The sequence below is a fragment of the Gobio gobio genome, assembly GCF_949357685.1.
Source record: "Gobio gobio genome assembly, chromosome: 12".
Lineage (NCBI taxonomy): Eukaryota > Metazoa > Chordata > Actinopteri > Cypriniformes > Gobionidae > Gobio > Gobio gobio.
This window is the reverse complement of record NC_137105.1, coordinates 1,933,989-1,952,774: the sequence shown is the minus strand read 5'-3', so window position 1 is coordinate 1,952,774 and position 18,786 is coordinate 1,933,989. Positions and strand designations below refer to the sequence as shown.

The 18,786-nt window shown below is 38.5% G+C and overlaps 1 protein-coding gene across 4 annotated transcripts in view; it reads right to left on the bottom strand.

Moving 5' to 3' along the window:
* Positions 1-1,280: 1,280 nt before the first annotated feature.
* ppp2r5cb (protein phosphatase 2, regulatory subunit B', gamma b) overlaps positions 1,281-18,786 on the bottom strand; it is a 76,719-nt gene continuing 59,213 nt past the window's right edge. For 2 of the 4 annotated variants that reach the window (XM_079830328.1, XM_079830329.1), the window contains 6 exons: positions 15,492-15,662; positions 12,239-12,366; positions 11,388-11,489; positions 11,235-11,307; positions 4,828-4,944; positions 1,281-3,417 (listed from right to left, as the gene is read on the bottom strand). In XM_079830328.1, the coding sequence (XP_079686454.1) occupies positions 3,283-3,417; positions 4,828-4,944; positions 11,235-11,307; positions 11,388-11,489; positions 12,239-12,366; positions 15,492-15,662 (726 nt within the window). In that variant the 3' untranslated portion in view covers positions 1,281-3,282. The remainder of the gene's footprint in view (positions 3,418-4,827; positions 4,945-11,234; positions 11,308-11,387; positions 11,490-12,238; positions 12,367-15,491; positions 15,663-18,786) is intronic. The other 2 variants (XR_013817577.1, XR_013817578.1) reach the window with 2 other exon arrangements.

The following is an 18,786-nucleotide window of genomic DNA, read 5'->3' as shown; positions in this document are numbered from 1 at the left end:
GCATTCAATCCTTCAAATTTCCGACTGCGCGGTGTTTCATGTAGACTAGGACAGGGAGATGGACATGTAGCTCGATTATGAAAATAAACTTATTGATTATAATCGTTCGTGAACTAAAATAGCCTTACCTCAGAAAAGCGCGCCATTCCAGTCAGAGTATGTTCGCGCGCGCGCGAGAGAGAGTCAGGTGCGTGATGATTGGTCGAGCAAAGGCATCTGACGACGTGGAAATGGAAATATCAATAACGTAAAGAAAAGTTACATAAATACATCAACATATTACAAATTTGAAAAAAAAAATTGATTAAGTTTTTGATTAAGAGGTTGATTGCGTCATTTAAAGGAACAGTTCACATAAAAATGTAATAATATGGTGATTTACTCGCTCCAAACAGGAATATGACTGACTTTATTCAACAGTATATGCTAGTTAGAAAGTAAGGCACAGACAGACTTATTTTCAAAACAATTCACAAAATAAAAAGTTAGTTTTTTTGATTGAGTGATTGAAGTAAACCACACGGTGGCAGAGCAGGACAGGAAAACACCACATATATACACCATACAACTTTTCATTATTATTTATTATTTAAATGCAATACTATAAGATTTTTACCAGTCATTTTGTGGACTTTACATCAATGTTATTTGACCATCATTGGGATACAGTTTTTAATAAATGTTTTCGTTTTTATACGTTTCATAATTTTGTTGTGTTTGTGTCATTACTTTAGTAGTAGTTTAATGTATTAATTTGTAGTTAATTTCAGTTTTGGTTATTTTACTGCATAAAGTTATATTACAGTTAACATTTATTTTATTTCAAGTAACAAAAATGTTTATTTTTTATGCTTAGTTTTAGTGTTAATAATAACCCTAGTTAATATTGCTTGAAAACACTAAATAATGATTTTTTTGTACTATTTTAAAGGGTGGATCACACAAAATACTTCGCCCCAACATTTAAAACATTTTATAATAACCAACAAATGTTTGTTAAGATGTTTTTGTATAGTAAAATGCTTACGAAGCACATTTAAAGCTGCACTATGTAAAAAATGTTCAGTAAAATATCCAAACATCACTAGGCCAGTGTTATGTATTTTTCAGAGTCCTGCACCTTTAAGTTCCCATTAGAATCAACACTGAAATGTTCACCAACCACTTTTATAAAATGATTTCTCATTGACGCAATTCAAAATAAAAGTCTTCTTTAGTTTTCATATAATACAAACACACACACACACACACACTCAACAGAATACAACAAACAACGTTCATCTAAGATGAAAATATAAAACACGTTTTCTTTATTTCCTGTATATAGACATATACCACTTGAGATTTGGAGAGAAGCACATATGAAGGCTATGATGATCTCATCAGACAGCTGAACGCAGAGACAGAAAAGTTCTCAATTACAAATAGTAAAAAAACAAAACATTAGAAATTAAAACTCTAAACATTTCTAACGCAGTTACAGAAGTCTGTCGAATACCAACTGTCCGCAAGTGGCTAATAACGGTTTTCATCTGTACACGAGAAAATTTGTACAAAATAAGAGATCTACCATTCAATAATAGATGGATCATAACAGTACATAATATGTACAATATCAGATGAAGCCATTTAGTAGAGGGATGCGTACTAAAGGACACTTTGCAGATGTATTTTCTCTCATGAAACGGAAAGTGAGATTCACCACAGCGGGAAAAAAGCGCTTATGCTATCGACACCGGATGTTTCGTTTTCAGCACTACAGCCAAAAGAAAAGAGGAAGCGGTTTAAATTAAACAACAGAGGAGGGATCTATATCTAGTTAAAGGATTAGTTCACTTTTAAATAAACTTTTGCTGATGATTTACTCACCCTCATGTCATCCAAGATGTCCATGTCTTTCTTTCTGCAGTCGAAAAGAAATGAAGGTTTTGGATGAAAACAATCCAGGGTTTTTCTCCATATAATGGACTTCAATGGGCCCCAAACGGTTCAAATGACAGTTTCAGTGCAGCTTCAAACGACACCAGATGATGAATAAGGGTCTGATCTAGCCAAACCATCAGCTTCTGAGAGAAACCCAGCAGTATTTATGATATTATTTTACCTCTTAACAGACAAACGTGATCATCTCTGAGCTCAGACATAACTTCCGGCGAGTGAGGTCAAATACGAGCATGATCATAGATATATCGATAGTAGATGCCTCATTCTACTGATCCGTGAAGGTGCTAATGAGGCATCTACGTATACATCTATGATCATGCTCGTATTTTGACCTCACTCGCCGGAAGTTATGGCGGAGCTCAGAGATGATCACGCTCGTCTGTTAAGAGGTAAAATAATAGCATAAATACTGCTGGGTTTCTCTCAGAAGCTGATGGTTTGTCTAGATCAGACCCTTATTCATCATCTGGTGTCGTTTGAAGCTGCACTGAAACTGTCATTTGGACCGTTTGGGGCCCATTGAAGTCCATTATATGGAGAAAAACCCTGGACTGTTTTCATCCAAAACCTTCATTTCTTTTCGACTGCAGAAAGAAAGACATGGACATCTTGGATGACATGAGGGTGAGTAAATAATCAGCATAAGTTTATTTAAAAGTGAACTAATCCTTTAAATCTGCACATTCAAATCCAACATCGAACGAAGCTCACAAGGGCCGAGAATAAAAACCACGGACACACGGGAAGCGCGGGAGAACCAGGCCAAACCGAATGGAAGTTCAAACAATGGTTCGCCAGCGAATCGAGTCGTTCAAGTTTACCAGGAGACGTCTGTCGGGCAAAACGTACGTGTGTGTGTGTGTGTGTGAAGCCAAAGAAAAACAATAAAAGATCTCCTTTACCTAAAAAGGCACTCTATGCAAATGAAGGCGCACACGAAACCGGGTAACGTTTAATATTGCCGTTAAAAGCTTCTATTGGTTAGGGGAAAGGCCGTCCCACCATTGTTTGAACATCCAGAATCTCCCTGGACGCACTTATTGCCGAGTTTCCGGACAAAAACACGGAAGAGGGCGAGTTCTCGTTCACACGTAAAGACAGCGAAAGACAGCGAGACATCGGCCCCATCGGCCCCCGAACCACCTGAGAATCGTTTGCTCGCTCGCAGGGCTGAAAACAACGAAAGCTGAGGATGATGGAGGACGGGCTCCGGTGCGGGAGCGTCTGGGCAGAACCGGCGGAGTGTGTGTGTGTGTGTGTCACACCGGGGCCGTCCTGCGCCGCCGCCGCCGCCGGGGCCCGACCGGGCTGGGTTTGGTTCTGGGCGTCTGTGGTCCTCTAGTGGCTGTCCTGGGGCCCGATCATGTCCTCGGCGCGCCGGTGGGTCTCCAGGGCCTTCATCATGGACGAGTCCTGGGGCAGCTCAGACTTGCGTCGCATCAGGGGCCGTTCCTTACGCTGGTCCCTGTGGAGCTGCACACACACACACACACACACACACACACACACACACACACCGTCACATCACAATTACAAGATTTGATGAACTAAACTTCAGGGCTCCAGACTGTGTTCATTTTGATTTAGTTTTAGTCGTAGTCTTTTGACTAAAATGCTGTTTAGTTTTAGTCATATTTTAGTCTCCTGAATTGTTTTTAGTTTTAGTCTAGTTTTAGTCTCCTAAAATCTAATGAGTTTAGTTCAATTGTAATACATTAAGCATTTAAGCGTCACATAACCGACTGTCACTCGAACTGACATTCTGACATTAAGAATACATGAAAGAAAAGAATTTAAAACATCTCTATAGTTTTTATAACGTTGTATTTCTGTTTTAGTCAGTAGGCCATATCAGGTTAAGCTAAAGCTTCAAATAAGTTTATTTATTTTTTTAATTTCAGTTAACATTTATTTTATTTCAAGTAATGAATTTTTTTTTAATGGTTTTAACTATTATAACCCTGATACTTTATTGAATATGTGTCTAATACTGGTCTTTCCTCCTGAATATGAATTAAATGGGAATTAAATTAAACACAGTTTATTGTGTAAGCAAAAACTAATATATAATGCGTGACTTTTAATGATAAACAAGCTGGAAATACAGCAGGACTCTTATTTTGAAATGTCTGCTCCTCTATTGCAGTTGCAGGAGCTCATTCAAGTTCAGATGAGGAGATCAAATATGTGTTACATATTTAATGCACATTTACAAGATTTACTGAACTAAACTTCAGGGCTCCAGACTAGCGTTTGAGAGCAGTGGCGCTTGATTTAGTTCATTTAATAATAAAATCATTAGGGATGCACTGAATCCACTGGTTAAGATTCTGCCGAAACCGGACACCGAATCCTACTCCCATTTAAAAATATAGTAATACTTACTTAAACTGATCAAGAGTGACAATAAAGACATTTATAATGTTACAAAATTCTGTTCTTTTGAAAATAGAATATCACGGTTTTCAACATTGATAATAAAATCATAAATGTGTGTTGATCATCAGATCCTCATATGAGAATGATCAGTGAAGGATCGTGTGACACTGAAGACTGGAGTTATGATCATAAACTGATTTACACAAATAATATTTCATAATTTGTACTGTATTTTGATCTAATAAATGCAGTTTTGATCACAGAAATAAATTACATTTTACTATATATTCACATGGAGAACAGCTGATCTACACTGGAATAATATTTCATAATTTTTTACTGTATTTTGATCTAATAAACGCAGTTTTGATCACAGAAATAAATGTAATTTTACTATATATTCACATGGAGAACAGCTGATCTACACTGGAGGAATATTTCAGTGTTTTACTGGAGTTATGATCAGATAAACACAGTCTTGTTGACTTCTATGAAGCCCTTTACCGGAGTGGCTTCTTCTTCTACGGTCTTCTTTAGCATCATCACATCGTCGATCATCGGGCCGTCCGTCTCCATATCCACCGGACTGCTGAGGCTGGACGAGTCGATGTACATGAGAAACTAAAGCACAAACACACATCATTCCATATGTTTTTAACCCTTTAACTGTCGCCCCTTTTTGAGCATTTATGTGAAAATGCACTAGCCAAACTTAAATGGTTGTAATTCATGAACCCTTTGGACTAAAGACTTATGGTTGGTCTATTTTAAAAGAAGACACTTGGCAGATTATTGCTGGAGTGGAAAAATTATTTAATTAAATTATACAAAAGTTATTGAAATTTAAGTTTATTGTTATAAAAATATAATAAAATATATATTTATTTTATTAAAAAATATATAAATTAATATAGGTTTCAGCCTAAAAAAGACAGAAAATTCTAACCAAGTTATGTTAAAAATGTTAGGTCAAAAACTCAAAAAATGAGTTTTTAGCTGCGTAACCTCCAACAATCCACTAGGGGTTAAACACCATACTGGTGATTCCTAAAGGTCCTAGTTAGATATTCTCTATATATAATATTATTTTCTAAATACTAGAATCAATGTTTATGTTATGAACTTTTAGCATGAAAATCAAAGTTTGAATGATTAAAAGTGTGGTTGTTGACTTTTTGTTACAAAGGTGAAAACTCCTGTTTTTGATGCACACTCTTGTCATATATTAATCTATTACTCTTCCAAAATATATATTTTCTGCAAAATCATCAACAAATATGTATTCTTGAGTCTTAGACCTTTCCAATGATTTATAGTTTGTCATGACTAGATTAGAATTTAATAGTAATATAGTGAAGTAAATGTAGAATGCCAGTATACGGGTAAGTGACAGTTAAGGGTTCAGACAAATGCACATGAATAATGAATAATAATGAATAATAATGAATAATAATGAATAATAATGATCAGGGCTCGACATTAACACTTGTCCGGGATTTTTTGAAGGGGCAAGTGAAAGAGAATTTTACTTTCCCGACCGGACAAGCTGCTAAAAACATAAAAAATAACTAGGAAATCACCATAATCAGCATAATTCGGCCTTCATTAGTGTAAGTGGCGATCGATAGTGGATAATAATATATAATGTATAATGAACTGATGTAACAATGTTGGGCTGTTGACACTCGCGCTGCCTCTCGAGGAGAAATCACAACAAATGAGCGCAGCTCACACAGAGAAACTCAGAAACACACACGGTTAACATTACAAATTGTGGAGTTTTTATATTTATAACATATGATAGCCTACAGTAAAGCAACATCACACGAGCAAGAGTTTTCCTGAACACCATCACGACTGAAAATGACACTGATTTCATATGACAGTTCCATAAACTATTAACTAAAGGGGTGGTTGCATGTGATTTCACTTTTTAACTTTAGTTAGTGTGTAGTGTTGCTGCTTGAGCATAAACAGTTTCTGCAAAGTTACAGCGCTGAAAGTTCAATGCAAACGGAGATATTGTCTTTTAAAGTTATGGCAGTTTATTGCCTAAACAAACGTCCGGTTTGGACTACAACAAGCTTCTTCCCGGGTAGGTGACATCATGAACACCTGCTATTAACAAACACCACCCCGCGAACACGCAACAAAGTGGGCGAGGCCACGCCGCAGTCATTAAGAAAGAGAGAGAGCTGTTGTAGAACTAGTCAGCGTTTAAATGAATCGACTCAATGACTCACTCATTCAGACGGTCAGCGTTTAAATGAATCGACTCAATGACTCACTCATTCAGACGGTCAGCGTTTAAACGAATCGACTCAATGACTCACTCATTCAGACGGTCAGCGTTTAAACGAATCGACTCAATGACTCACTCATTCAGACGGTCAGCGTTTAAACGAATCGACTCAATGACTCACTCATTCAGACGGTCAGCGTTTAAACGAATCGACTCAATGACTCACTCATTCAGACGGTCAGCGTTTAAACGAATCGACTCAATGACTCACTCATTCAGACGGTCAGCGTTTAAATGAATCGACTCAATGACTCACTCATTAAGCCGGTCAGCGTTTAAATGAATCGACTCAATGACTCACTCATTCAGACGGTCAGCGTTTAAATGAATCGACTCAATGACTCACTCATTCAGACGGTCAACGTTTAAACGAATCGACTCAATGACTCACTCATTCAGACGGTCAGCGTTTAAACGAATCGACTCAATGACTCACTCATTCAGACGGTCAGCGTTTAAACGAATCGACTCAATGACTCACTCATTCAGACGGTCAGCGTTTAAACGAATCGACTCAATGACTCACTCATTCAGACGGTCAGCGTTTAAATGAATCGACTCAATGACTCACTCATTCAGACGGTCAGCGTTTAAACGAATCGACTCAATGACTCACTCATTCAGACGGTCAGCGTTTAAACGAATCGACTCAATGACTCACTCATTCAGACGGTCAGCGTTTAAACGAATCGACTCAATGACTCACTCATTCAGACGGTCAGCGTTTAAACGAATCGACTCAATGACTCACTCATTCAGACGGTCAGCGTTTAAACGAATCGACTCAATGACTCACTCATTCAGACGGTCAGCGTTTAAATGAATCGACTCAATGACTCACTCATTCAGACGGTCAGCGTTTAAACGAATCGACTCAATGACTCACTCATTCAGACGGTCAGCGTTTAAATGAATCGACTCAATGACTCACTCATTCAGACGGTCAGCGTTTAAACGAATCGACTCAATGACTCACTCATTCAGACGGTCAGCGTTTAAACGAATCGACTCAATGACTCACTCATTCAGACGGTCAGCGTTTAAACGAATCGACTCAATGACTCACTCATTCAGACGGTCAGCGTTTAAATAAATCGACTCAATGACTCACTCATTCAGACGGCCAGCGTTTAAACAAATCGACTCAATGACTCACTCATTCAGATGGTCAGCGTTTAAATGAATCGACTCAATGACTCACTCATTCAGACGGTCAGCGTTTAAACGAATCGACTCAATGACTCACTCATTCAGACGTCAGCGTTTAAACGAATAGACTCAATGACTCACTAATTCAGACGGTCAGCGTTTAAATGAATCGACTCAATGACTCACTCATGCAGATGGTCAGCATTTAAACGAATCGACTCAATGACTCGCTCATTCAGACGGTCAGCGTTTAAATAAATCGACTCAATGACTCGCTCATTCAGACGGTCAGCGTTTAAACGAATCGACTCAATGACTCACTCATTCAGACGGTCAGCGTTTAAACGAATCGACTCAATGACTCACTCATTCAGACGGTCAGCGTTTAAATGAATCGACTCAATGACTCACTCATTCAGACGGTCAGCGTTTAAACAAATCGACTAAATGACTCATTAAGCCGGTCAGCGTTTAAATGAATCGACTCAATGACTCACTCATTCAGACGGTCAGCGTTTAAATGAATCGACTCAATGACTCACTCATTCAGACGGTCAGCGTTTAAATGAATCGACTCAATGACTCACTCATTCAGACGGTCAGCGTTTAAACAAATCGACTCAATGACTCACTCATTCAGACGGTCAGCGTTTAAACGAATCGACTCAATGATTCACTCATTCAGATGGTCAGCGTTTAAATGAATCGACTCAATGACTCACTCATTCAGACGGTCAGCGTTTAAACGAATCGACTCAATGACTCACTCATTCAGACGGTCAGCGTTTAAACGAATCGACTCAATGACTCACTCATTCAGACGGTCAGCGTTTAAACGAATCGACTCAATGACTCACTCATTCAGATGGTCAGCGTTTAAATTAATCGACTCAATGACTCACTCATTCAGACGGTCAGCGTTTAAACGAATCGACTCAATGACTCACTCATTCAGACGGTCAGCGTTTAAATGAATCGACTCAATGACTCACTCATTCAGACGGTCAGCGTTTAAACGAATCGACTCAATGACTCACTCATTAAGCCGGTCAGCGTTTAAACGAATCGACTAAATGGCTCACTCATTCAGACGGTCAGCGTTTAAATGAATCGACTCAATGACTCACTCATTCAGACGGTCAGCGTTTAAACGAATCGACTCAATGATTCACTCATTCAGACGGTCAGCGTTTAAACGAATCGACTCAATGACTCACTCATTCAGATGGTCAGCGTTTAAATTAATCGACTCAATGACTCACTCATTCAGACGTCAGCGTTTAAATGAATCGACTCAATGACTCACTCATTCAGACGGTCAGCGTTTAAACGAATCGACTCAATGACTCACTCATTAAGCCGGTCAGCGTTTAAAAGAATCGACTCAATGACTCACTCATTCAGATGGTCAGCGTTTAAATGAATCGACTCAATGACTCACTCATTCAGACGTCAGCGTTTAAATGAATCGACTCAATGACTCACTCATTCAGACGGTCAGCGTTTAAACGAATCGACTCAATGACTCACTCATTAAGCCGGTCAGCGTTTAAATGAATCGACTCAATGACTCACTCATTCAGACGGTCAGCGTTTAAACGAATCGACTCAATGACTCACTCATTAAGCCGGTCAGCGTTTAAACGAATCGACTCAATGACTCACTCATTAAGCCTGCCGCCACCTACTGGTGGTTCAGTTTATTTCTTATTTGTATATTCAAACATATTTAAAACAATCTCATAACATTATTTAATGCAGTTGTAATTTTTTAGTGTAATTTATTTAAAGGGGGGGTGAAATGCTGTTTCATGCATACTGATCTTTTTGCACTGTTAAAGACTTGGATTCCCATGCTAAACATGGACACCGTTTCAAAAGCTAAGGTGGACGTTTAATGGGAGTATTTCTTTGCCAAAATTAGTACTTCCTGTTAGTCATAAGTTTCGGAAAGTTTTTTTCGATCATGGGTCCGCTTGACGTCAACAGGGCGGAATTTCCTTGTATGGGCCGTACGGACAATTCTACCGGAAGAGCGCGCGCGCGAGAGAGAGAGAGAGAGAGAGAGCGTGAAAGCAATAGGCTACGCCCATCAAAGCGCTGGCTCGTAGCCAAATAACCCCGCGTTAAGGCAAAAGTGGATGGAATTTGCTTTTCCGGATTTTCAAATCGCCTAATACTGAAGGATGGAGCGGTCCCAACGATAAAGGTCCCAACGTTGGAACCGCAGGCAGTGAGTAAGACTGCTTTAAATGTCTGTTTTTGCCTATGCCCATCAAGTAGCCCAAACATGACCACGTATTGATCAATGGAGCATGCGATGTATAGTGTGTACATTTGTTTAGCTGGCCACTATATGTGTATGTTTGTGTATTGTAAAAGCACTCCAAACAACAATACACAAAGAGTGGGGAAATATGTTGAACTAAATAAGCGCGCTTCTTCATTCAAATGCGCTACTATTCCATGTCTTTCTATGTAAACACTAGCCTGACGCGCAAAACCAGTCCGCTTACTACAAATCATGTCTACACAAACCACGCGTAAACACACACACACGATATAATTAAAGTATAAATGTGTAAATAACACAAGCCGCTAAGCATATTGTATAGTTAGTGTAACTTATACCACATAGAGATGTCCTGCTCTAGTCGTTTTTGCTGCTGCTCCTGTTCAACTTCAGCCTCTGGGTCTGATTCCGGATCATAGATGTATGGCTGTATCTGATTAAAAGCCATTTTTTATGTTGAATAAAGTTTTTTCCCGCTTTTAGGGATGACGCAGCTTTCAGACGCACTCAACACTAACAGCGGCGCACGCTCGACATTCTTTAGCTCCGCCCACACGATACGCCCCCAGCCGCACGGCTTTTTTCGGAAAGACTCGGAACAGCGCATCTTCCTTTTATAATTATAATAAAAATAAAGACTTTTCGGAGATATGCAGGATGCAATGCTACTCTATAGGTACTCAAGATTGACATGAGACTGACTGAAACTGAGTGTCCCCCCCCCCCTTTAATGTGATTGCTAACAGCCCTATAGTGTCTTCTTCTAACTACATTTCTAGATCAATTTAAAAAAAAATATAAAAGGAAAGCTGAAGCATAGCCTATATTTAATAAGATTATGGGGAAAATGCCCTTTATAAAAGATAAAAATATGACAAATATGCAGATTTAAATATGTCAAAGCTGATTGAACACTGGTGAGAATATTGCTTCAGAATACATTATATTTAAAAAAAAAAAAAAAGCAAATTTTTTACTCGGACAAGTGAATGTCGAGCCCTGATTGATAATATTGTGGCCAATAGCTGATAAGTCCCAGTTTACACGTGTCTCCAAAAAGGCAGATTATGAGCAGTGTTTATGACGTGATGAATGATTTTCAGAGGTGGCCTGTAATAACAACTGACTGAAATGCTATAAAGGCTTGTCTGATGTGTGTCCGTTTACCTGTGGGTTGGATTTGGCGAGGTTCTCGATCTTTATCCACGCCTCCTCGCGCTCTTTCCACTTGGCCTTTTCTCTAATTTTCAGAGAGAAAGGAAAGATTTAGCATGGGCAGGCGAGACTGAAAGTCTGAGTAAGTCTGAAAGTGTTTCCTACTTGTTCTTCTCTGCTCTGAACTGCTGTGTGCAGTCGTCGAAGAGCTTCTGATTCATCTCCATAAACAGCTTCAGAGCGTTGTAGATCAGCCCGTGGATCGTCCTGAACCACAGGAAGAGGAGATTATTCATCATCTGACAACATCACAATCTCTACTCACTAATATAGAGTCTCTTCTGCTCACCAAGGCTGCATTTATGTTATTTATTAAAAAAATATTGTGAAATATTATTAAAATGTAAAATAACTGTTCTCTGTCTGAATATATAGTAAAGTGTCATTTATTCCTGTGATTTATCATCATTACTCCAGTCTTCAGTATCACATGACCCTTCACTAATCACTCATATCTGATGATCAACACACATTTATGATTATTATCAGTGTTGAATTTTTTTTTTTAGGATTATTTGATGAAGAGAAAGTTCTAAAGAACAATTTATGCTCTGACCCAGTCACAATCTGGTCAAACTCGCTCAAATCCTTTTTTTTCTGCTTCTAACACATCAACTCTGAGGATAAGATGTTCACTTTCTGCCTAATATACCCCACCCACTAACAGGAGACCATCATAAGTGGTCATAATGTTATGCCTGATCGGTGTACAAAAAAGTCAAATGTGAGTTTTTATATGCATGTTTCCATTTTCCACCCTCTCTGATCTGAACAGGTTGTTTTGGTTTTAGTACTTCAATGGGGCTTCCATATGCAAATGAGCTCTCTTATAATTGGCTAGCCTCTTTGCATGTGAAAAGACTCTTTAAAATGGGCTGCATTTTAAGTTACTCACCGGTTATTGAGGATAGTGAGTAATATGGAGGTGAGTGAGTGCTAATGTCAGAGTGACTCACTTGTTCCAGTGGGTTTTGGAGTTTCGGTACAGCGAGGGGAACATGATGGGCAGGATTCTCGCAGCGTTGTCGCTGATTAAACTCATGATGTACTCGTTGTTCCAGTAGTAGAGCGCTCGCTCCGCAACCTGAGGATCACACACACACACACACACACACGCACACACGCGCACACGCACACGCACACACACACACACACACACACACACACACACACACACACACACACACACACACACACACACACACACACACACACACACACACACACACACACACACACACACACACACACACACACACACACACACACACACACACACGTTAACAAGGGATGTTTTTACGTTTTTAAAAGAGGATGTTGAAACGCATATCAAAAAAAATATCAATGCTTTCACTCCGAGCAGAATCGATATTTTAACGTTTCCGTTTTTGCGTTACTCATTAAACATTGAATTTGATTTGAAAAAATACCGGTTAATAACGTTATTTTAATTTAGCCTATACTTTAAACAAATATGTATAAATAAAGACTTATTTTTCACTCAATAATAATATAACGCATGATAATTAAACTTGAATATTTATTTCATAAACCACAACAGAAATACATGCATTAATTACAAAGCATAAACAGCGGGACAAATATTGACCTGTTTTACTATGCCTAATTCTTTTCAGAAGAGTGAGAACATTCTTTGTACATTACTTTCTTTTCAACACGACTTGTTTTAAAAATTGCATGAATAAAGAATAAATAAACTGGATAACCATTGCTCTTTTAATGCTGGTAATTTCAAAGCAAACACTGCGCAATCCCATAATCAAATTCAGTCAGCTAATAAAGCTTGATCATTTAATGCAATATAACACCATTTAATACGAAGAAACCGTCTATTTAGAAAACATAGAGCTGTCCTGTATTGGCAATCTGAAAGACTATTGGACAAATGTTTGATAGATGCTATAGCCTACTTGGACAGGCTTAAACGAAATCCACAAACTAGCCTAAATCAGACTATTTGAGCTTAAAGTCCGTTCTGCTTATTTAAACGTACAAAAATAATGTCCTCCAATACCTGCGCTTTCATTGATGACCTCAGCGGGGAGAGAAATGTACTTGAGGCGTGTAAATGCGCTCAAACTGACTTGCGTTACCGTAGATTCACAGATGACATTTCACTCTCGCTTGATCCGTCACAGCACATGCTGGAGCTACTCTATTCATGATTGGCCACTGACAAATTACAATATTAAAGAGAACGATAAAATAACGTTATTAACCGGTTAATGCTCATTTCAAATTAACGTTTCTGTTCAGAACGATTTAAATTGATTTCGTTTTCGTTTTTGTTCCTCTTAAAATTTAGTTCGTTTCCGGTTTTCGTTTTCGTTCCTTGAACCGGTTCAGAGCCCTGATTGAAACTGAATGTGATCCGCCCCACAATATCCCCCCATTAATTCGTTTTAATGAAGATGTTTGTGTTTTTGAGCATCTTAAGCCCTATTCGCAGGGGATTAGTTTTATCGTGTGATTTGAAATAATTGCAGAGAATGTCTGTGATCTTAATCCCGTGCGAATCGGCCATGTCTGAAATTTGTAAAGTAAAAATTCCCCTGTAAATTACCTACGATATTTCGGCGAACACGAGGTCCTGTGATAACATTAGTCCCGTGTGAATCGGCATCTGTGATTTGGGCGGATCGTGTATAATTTTTGCAAGGTTTTTGTTTCCTGTGCGCATTTCTATCTTTATCTTTCACAAAGAATGGCGTTCGGCTGCATATAATGCGCACCGTTATGAATTCCTGTGCGGCCGCGTGGATTATATTTTCACTTTAGAATGAGCACCAATTTGGGAGTAAATTGCTTGAATGGTGTGTTTAATATTATTCTTAATGAAAAACACAAAAACAGAACATATGACAAACTCGCTTAAATGGCGCTTTTACATTTAGCTTTGAAACTGAATCTTCCGCCGTATATTGTTATTATATTGCTCAGTTTTTAATTGTAGCGTCTGTTCTCTAACTGAACTAAATTATTTGTATTACTATAAAACAATCAAAATGATATCGATACGACTTTATAATTTCATACAGCTATATCTATAACGAAAAAACATTTACAAGTCTTGACATCATATCCGGGAGATAAGTCCGTAAATTCGAGTAAAATCACAGGCTTGCTTATCCCGTGCGAATGCGCCGCGCAAAACTCAGATGTGGGGAGTAATTTCTAAATCACACGAGGTCTGCAGATAAAACTAATCCCCTGCGAATAGGGCTTAAAGGATTAGTTCACTTTTAGATAAACTTTTGCTGGTAATTTACTCACCCTCATATCATCCAAGATGTCCATGTCTTTCTTTCTGCGGTCGAAAAGAAATGAAGGTTTTGGATGAAAACAGTCCAGGGTTTTTCTCCATATAATGGACTTCAATGGGCTCCAAACGGTTCAAATGACAGTTTCAGTGCAGCTTTAAACGACACCAGACGATGAATAAGGGTCTGATCTAGACAAACCATCAGCTTCTGAGAGAAACCCAGCAGTATTTATGCTATTATTTTACCTCTTATCAGACGAACGTGATCATCTCTGAGCTCAGACATAACTTCCGGCGAGTGAGGTCAAATTAGATCGTGGTCATAGATGTATACGTAGATGCCTCATTAGCGACTAAACAGATCAGTAGAATGAGGCATCTACTATCGATATATCTATGACCACGATCAAATTTGACCTCACTCGCCGGAAGTTATGGCTGAGCTCAGAGATGATCACGTTCGTCTGATAAGAGGTAAAATAATAGCATAAATACTGCTGGGTTTCTCTCAGAAACTGATGGTTTGTCTAGATCAGACCCTTATTCATCATCTGGTGTCGTTTAAAGCCCTTTGAAGCTGCACTGAAACTGTCATTTGAACCGTTTGGAGCCCATTGAAGTCCATTATATGGAGAAAAACCCTGGACTGTTTTCATCCAAAACCTTCATTTCTTTTCGACTGCAGAAAGAAAGACATGAACATCTTGGATGACATGAGGGTGAGGAAACTATCAGCAAAAGTTTATTTAAAAGTGAACTAATCCTTTAAGACATGCAGGGCTCTTACTGACAGACTGGGAAGAGAGGAGCCGCAACACTGGAGAATATGAGGAGATAATCAACACTCAAGCAGGAAAAGCCCATCAAGACTCTTTAACAAGCTTTCATTTCTGGCTTATTATTGCTTTCTGTCAAGGTGAGCAGACCTGGAAATGTGGGCTGGAGACGCATTTGGCCAGCTGTCTGAAGAGCGGCTCCATCACTTTCACAAACTCTGAGGGCTCGATGACGTCCAGAATCTCTTCCAGCTCGTTCAGAAACATCACTTCCTTTGGACTGTGTGTCTTTGGCCAGTACTTTAGAAGAGCCATCACCACCTGAGAAACAAACACACCATATATGAAGCTGGTTAGTGTTGGTTTGGTGCTGGAAAAACAACATGAAGGCGAGTGAATGTTGACATAAATGTAAGAAACCTGGGGCCTGTACCATGATGGTAGTTTAACAAACTCAGGGTTACAGGATTCGTTTTGAGTTGACAAACCCAAACCAATCTATTCAGGCTTTGATCCTGAGTTTAGAAGATTAGCTGTGACATCAGCAGTGAACAGCCAATCACACGCTGTGGATCAGTGAAAGAGATTCATTTCTCTCTTCTGCAGAATATTACATGATTGAAAAATATTAAGAATTTAAACAAATAGACAGGAAGAAAAGAGCTGTCTATGAAAGAGGACAACTTAAAGGGTTAGTTCACCCAAAAATGTAAATTGTGTGATTAATGACTGAGCCTCATGTGGTTGGACACCCGTCAGACCTCCGTTCATCTTCAGACACAAATGAAGATATTTTAGTGTAAATCTGATGCTCTGAAAGGCCTCCATTGGCTCAACTTTACACTCTCAAGACCCTTAAAAGACACTAAAGACTAAAGTTACAAAGTCCATCTCACTACAGCGGCTCTACAATAACTTTATGAAGACGAGAATAGTTTCTGTGCGCAAAAAAAACCCTAAATAACGACTTATATAGTGATGACGATTTCAAAACAAAGCATCATGAAGCTTCGAAGCGTTATGAATCAGTGAGTCGAATCAGCGGTTCAGAGCGTTATGAATCAGTGAGTCGATTCAGCGGTTCAGAGCGTTATGAATCAGTGAGTCGATTCAGCGGTTCAGAGCGTTATGAATCAGTGAGTCGATTCAGCGGTTTCAAGCGTTATCAATAAGTGAGTCAATTCAGCGGTTCAGAGCGTTATGAATCAGTGAGTCAATTCAGCGGTTCAGAGCGTTATGAATCAGTGAGTCGATTCAGCGGTTCAGAGCGTTATGAATCAGTGAGTCGATTAAGCGGTTCAGAGCGTTATGAATCAGTGAGTCGATTCAGCGGTTTCAAGCGTTATCAATCAGTGAGTCAATTCAGCGGTTCAGAGCGTTATGAATCAGTGAGTCAATTCAGCGGTTCAGAGCGTTATGAATCAGTGAGTCGATTCAGCGGTTCAGAGCGTTATGAATCAGTGAGTCAATTCAGCGGTTCAGAGCGTTATGAATCAGTGAGTCAATTCAGCGGTTCAGAGCGTTATGAATCAGTGAGTCAATTCAGCGGTTCAGAGCGTTATGAATCAGTGAGTCAATTCAGCGGTTCAGAGCGTTATGAATCAGTGAGCTGAATGATGATTCGGATCGCGTGTCAAACCGCCAAACAGCTGAAATATGGCGATTCAAACCGGTGAATCGACTCACTGATTCATAACACTCCAAACTGCTGATTCGACTCACTGATTCATAACGCTCCAAACCGCTGAATCGACTCACTGATTCATAACGCTCCAAACTGCTGAATCGACTCACTGATTCATAACACTCTGAACCGCTGAATCGACTCACTGATTCATAACGCTTCGAAGCTTCATGATGCCGTGTTTTGAAATCGTCATCACTATATAAGTCGTTATTTAGGGTTTTTTTGCGCACAGAAACTATTCTCGTCTTCATAAAGTTATTGTAGAGCCGCTGTAGTGAGATGGACTTTGTAACTTTAGTCTTTAGTGTCTTTTAAGGGTCTTGAGAGTGTAAAGTTGAGCCAATGGAGGCCTTTCAGAGCATCAGATTTACACTAAAATATCTTCATTTGTGTCTGAAGATGAACGGAGGTCTGACGGGTGTCCAACCACATGAGGCTCAGTCATTAATCACACAATTTACATTTTTGGGTGAACTAACCCTTTAAGGAAATATCTTGTACGTTAATGCAAGTAAAAGTTATGAAGTTAGTTTAGTTGATATATAGAGAGAATTGAACATTTAAGATCACATGTAGTCATTTTTATAGCTTTATTTATTGATTTTAAAGCTTATTTGTATGACCTTTATATAGGCTATTAATATTAATTTTAACTAAGTGCCTATTAATGATTGATTAACTAAAATATATAAGGGTATAATTATATAAATGATATCTAAATCATTCAAAAGTATTATTATTATAAATAAGCATTGTTAAAAGCCAGATAGCTTTAACATAATCTGCCCTGGAGAGTCAGTTACTATGGAGATGAACACGGCTAAAATCCAAACCACTTTAATGGTACCTAAAACCCAGGATTAGCACAAACTAAGCTTAAACATATCTGGCTATCCAGCTAAACCGGCTTCATGGTATCGGCCCCAGGTCAGGTTATGTTCTGGATAAGAGATCAAACTGAAATTGGACCAATCAGCTGTGAGCAAAGTGACACGCCTCTGATGCAATGAAGCCACGCCCCCTGTTTCTATCCACATTAAAGGTCACTATATCAAATGGCTATTAAAGACTAAAGCGTCTGGCTTTTAACAATGCTTATTTATAATAATAATAATAATTTTGAATGATTTAGATATCATTTATATAATTATTATACCGTACACATGTATCATTTTAGTTAATCAATCATTAATAGGCACTTAGTTAAAATGTATATAAACAGCCTATACAAAGGTCATACAAATAAGCTTTAAAATCAATAAATAAAGCTATAAGAATTTCTACATTACTCAATTCTCTGTATATCAACTAAACTAACTTCAGAACTTTTACTTGCATTGACGTAGTGAATAAGTTGTACTCTTTTATTGACCGCTCTTTTCTTCTTGCTGTGTAAATTTGTTTAAATTCTTAATATTTTTCAATCATGTAATATTCTGCAGAAGAGAGAAATGAATCTGTTTCACTGATCCACAGCCTGTGATTGGCTGTTCACTGATGATGTCACAGCTAAACTCCAGATCAAAGCCTGAGTTGACAGAGAAAGCTGATGATCACACTGCAAAAAATGCTTTTCTTACTTAGTATTTTTGTCTTGTTTTCAGTCCAAATATCTAAAAAATCTTACATTAAGAAGCATTTACTAGACAAGCAAAAGTTTTTGTCTCATTTTGGGGGAAAATAACTCAAAATTAAGGCAGTTTTTGCTTAAAATACACACAATAATCTGCCAATGGGGTAAGAAAAATAATGTTGTTT